This window comes from Lethenteron reissneri, chromosome 45, assembly GCF_015708825.2.
Source record: "Lethenteron reissneri isolate LAM-NWPU_2019-01 chromosome 45, ASM1570882v1, whole genome shotgun sequence".
Classification (NCBI taxonomy): domain Eukaryota; kingdom Metazoa; phylum Chordata; class Hyperoartia; order Petromyzontiformes; family Petromyzontidae; genus Lethenteron; species Lethenteron reissneri.
The window spans coordinates 7,853,599-7,855,890 of record NC_083823.1 but is presented as its reverse complement, the minus strand read 5'-3'; the positions used below and the strand labels follow the sequence as shown (position 1 = coordinate 7,855,890).

Genomic DNA, 2,292 nt, shown 5'->3' with positions numbered 1-2,292 from the left:
TCAAGTTTCCCGGCAATAGAACGGTGAGTGGCGTCTTCATGACAATAGTGAACATCACAGAGAAAGACGAACTCAGCCAACCTCCATAATATAGTTTTTTGGAGTTAGATCGCGTAAATATATAAATGTGTCGTTTAAACCCGTCACCACCAGACACAGCCAACTAGTACGGGTTGTCACGTAAACATAACATGCCAATTCGTCACTAGTACAGCACTAGTGTATAGTGTAGTGTATAGTGTAGTATACTAGTACAGCACTAGTGTATAGTGTAGTAGTATAGTGTATAGTAGTGTATAGTGTAGTGTATAGTGTAGTTAGTGTATAGTAGTGTAGTGTATAGTGTAGTATACTAGTACAGCACACCGGTGTGTTGGAGAGACAAGCCACAACATTTACAATCTGAGTTTGACGTTTCGCCAGTAATTACAACTAGCTTCATTCCAGCCAACCTACTTCTCGTCATCATCATCGTCACTGCTGCCATTATCACCATTACCCCGCACGCCCAAGTGACTCGTATGAATGAGCGGATGCACGGGATTGGTCAGATTCGCACACGGAGACTCGATGAGTCATGTGACGTCAATAAAACAGGTCGCTACAATGATGATTAGCATCACACAGCACAGGTGCACACAATAATAAGTGACGTCTTCAGCACAGGTGAAGGCGGTAATTGGTGACATCATCAGCACAAGTGAGGATTTAAACCGCAGCGCGAGAGGTGATTTGGATTCCGTGGTTTATCGTCGTCTCTGTTGTTACGCTTTTACATCGAGGTGAGTGCGTGGCTCTTGGCGTCTTGAATGCGGAGCGACCTCGTAGAGTTCGACCTCCGTGGCTTTTTGTTGCGTTGGTTCGAGATTGAGGCAGCTGCTCAAGTCTGGGTCCTGATTTGTTAAGCCACTTAGTCTCGCGGCTGTCTCCTGAAAGAAATATTCGTATTCTGTGGAAGGTTGTTGCTCGGCGTTGACCCGTGTAGAGTGTATACGCGTGTGTAATGAGCGGTAGTGTAGCGGTTGGCGTACTGGGATCATGAACCCGGTGACCCGAGTTTGATACGCCGCCATCGCCCGCAGAGTATTCTTAACCAGTCGTGGGCTTTCCTTTGATCGATTTGGCCGCCAAATGAAGACTGTGTGGTTGTAAACTTCACTACTTGGCAAACAAAGTTGGAGGGGGGTAGTGCTGGCCTTGAATCGGTTCTCTCCAAGTCTAAATGTGATATGTGGGTGATGTTTGTTTCTTCGTTGTGTAATGAAATGTACGTGCTTTAATTTTAAAGAATCTCGTGATGCCTTCATCTGCCGCCGCCCTGGAGGATCTGAGCGCTGTCATGGACATCTTTGTGCGCGAGTTCTGCGCCAGCTGTGAAGGAGGCGCGGGGAGCATCTCCATGAGGAAGCACGCGCTGCAGAAACTGCTCGTGAAGCACATGCGGCCCTACCTGGCGGTGGGTTTCCTGCAGAATCTGCGCCGCGGCGGCACCGCGCACTCGTTTCTCGAGCCGTGCCGCGTCACCGACTGCGTCTCTTCGCACAGCCGCTCTGAGATCGCCCACTGCGGGAGCCCCACGGCTTGTAGTCGCGAAGGCGGCCCTCGGGTCCATGGCTCGAACGACTGAGCGCGCGTAGCCACTGCTCGGGGTTGATTGTGACTGGGCTTTTAATGGCCACCATAGCATGTTCATTGCTGCTCGTACTGCGCTGAGCAGAGCTATTGGTACATTCCCTGTAACAAACCGTTCCCACTGTCACGACTGCAGGGCGCCTGCGACCCAGATGAAGTGCGCAAGATCATGGGGGATCTTCACGAGAACCAAGGCGCCAGCGTGGACTTCCAAGCGTTCATGGCCACGTGGACGCGGATTCTCGTGGCCGGCCATGCCCCGTTCCATGAGCGCGTGTTCCTCACCAAGGGGCCCTGTGGCACACCCATTGTTGCTGATAAGCCATAATAAATGCCTTTAAAATGTGAATAAAATCGCTGGCAAACTGGTTGCTCCTGGTCTTGGTGAATCGTGCGCGTGAAGTTGGGAATCTGCGAGCTGTGGCTGGCTCTTTTCGTGATGCACCATTTGGTTACTTAATGTAATTCCCTAGGTTTGCTGGTCCCAAAAAGATCAACGAGCATGGCATTGTCCTCACAGATGTTTGGCGAAACCGGCCTTTGTACTGTTTCAAAACAGGTCCGTAATGGGTGGCACTTGACATCCAGTTATTAGCGCTCTGAAAACGGGTACATCACTGGAATGTGTTTTTTATTCTGTACAAGTAGGGGTAACGCTTC

At 50.2% G+C, this 2,292-nt stretch overlaps 1 protein-coding gene across 1 annotated transcript; it reads left to right on the top strand.

Annotated features, from left to right (window-relative positions):
- The first annotated feature begins 676 nt into the window (after positions 1–676).
- Positions 677–1,960, top strand: LOC133353984 (protein S100-A1-like). Its single transcript, XM_061570545.1, has 3 exons — positions 677–782; positions 1,289–1,456; positions 1,769–1,960. The coding sequence occupies exons 2-3, from the start codon at positions 1,298–1,300 to the stop codon at positions 1,958–1,960; spliced, it is 351 nt and encodes a 116-aa protein (XP_061426529.1). The 5' UTR covers positions 677–782; positions 1,289–1,297.
- Positions 1,961–2,292: the final 332 nt, after the last annotated feature.

Coding starts and splice junctions, on each gene's coding strand:
- LOC133353984 (XM_061570545.1), top strand. CDS start 1,298: ATGCCTTCATCTGCCGCCGCCCTGGAGGATCTGAGCGCTGTCATGGAC. Junction 1,457..1,768: donor ACATGCGGCCCTACCTGGCG/GTGGGTTTCCTG, acceptor TCACGACTGCAG/GGCGCCTGCGACCCAGATGA.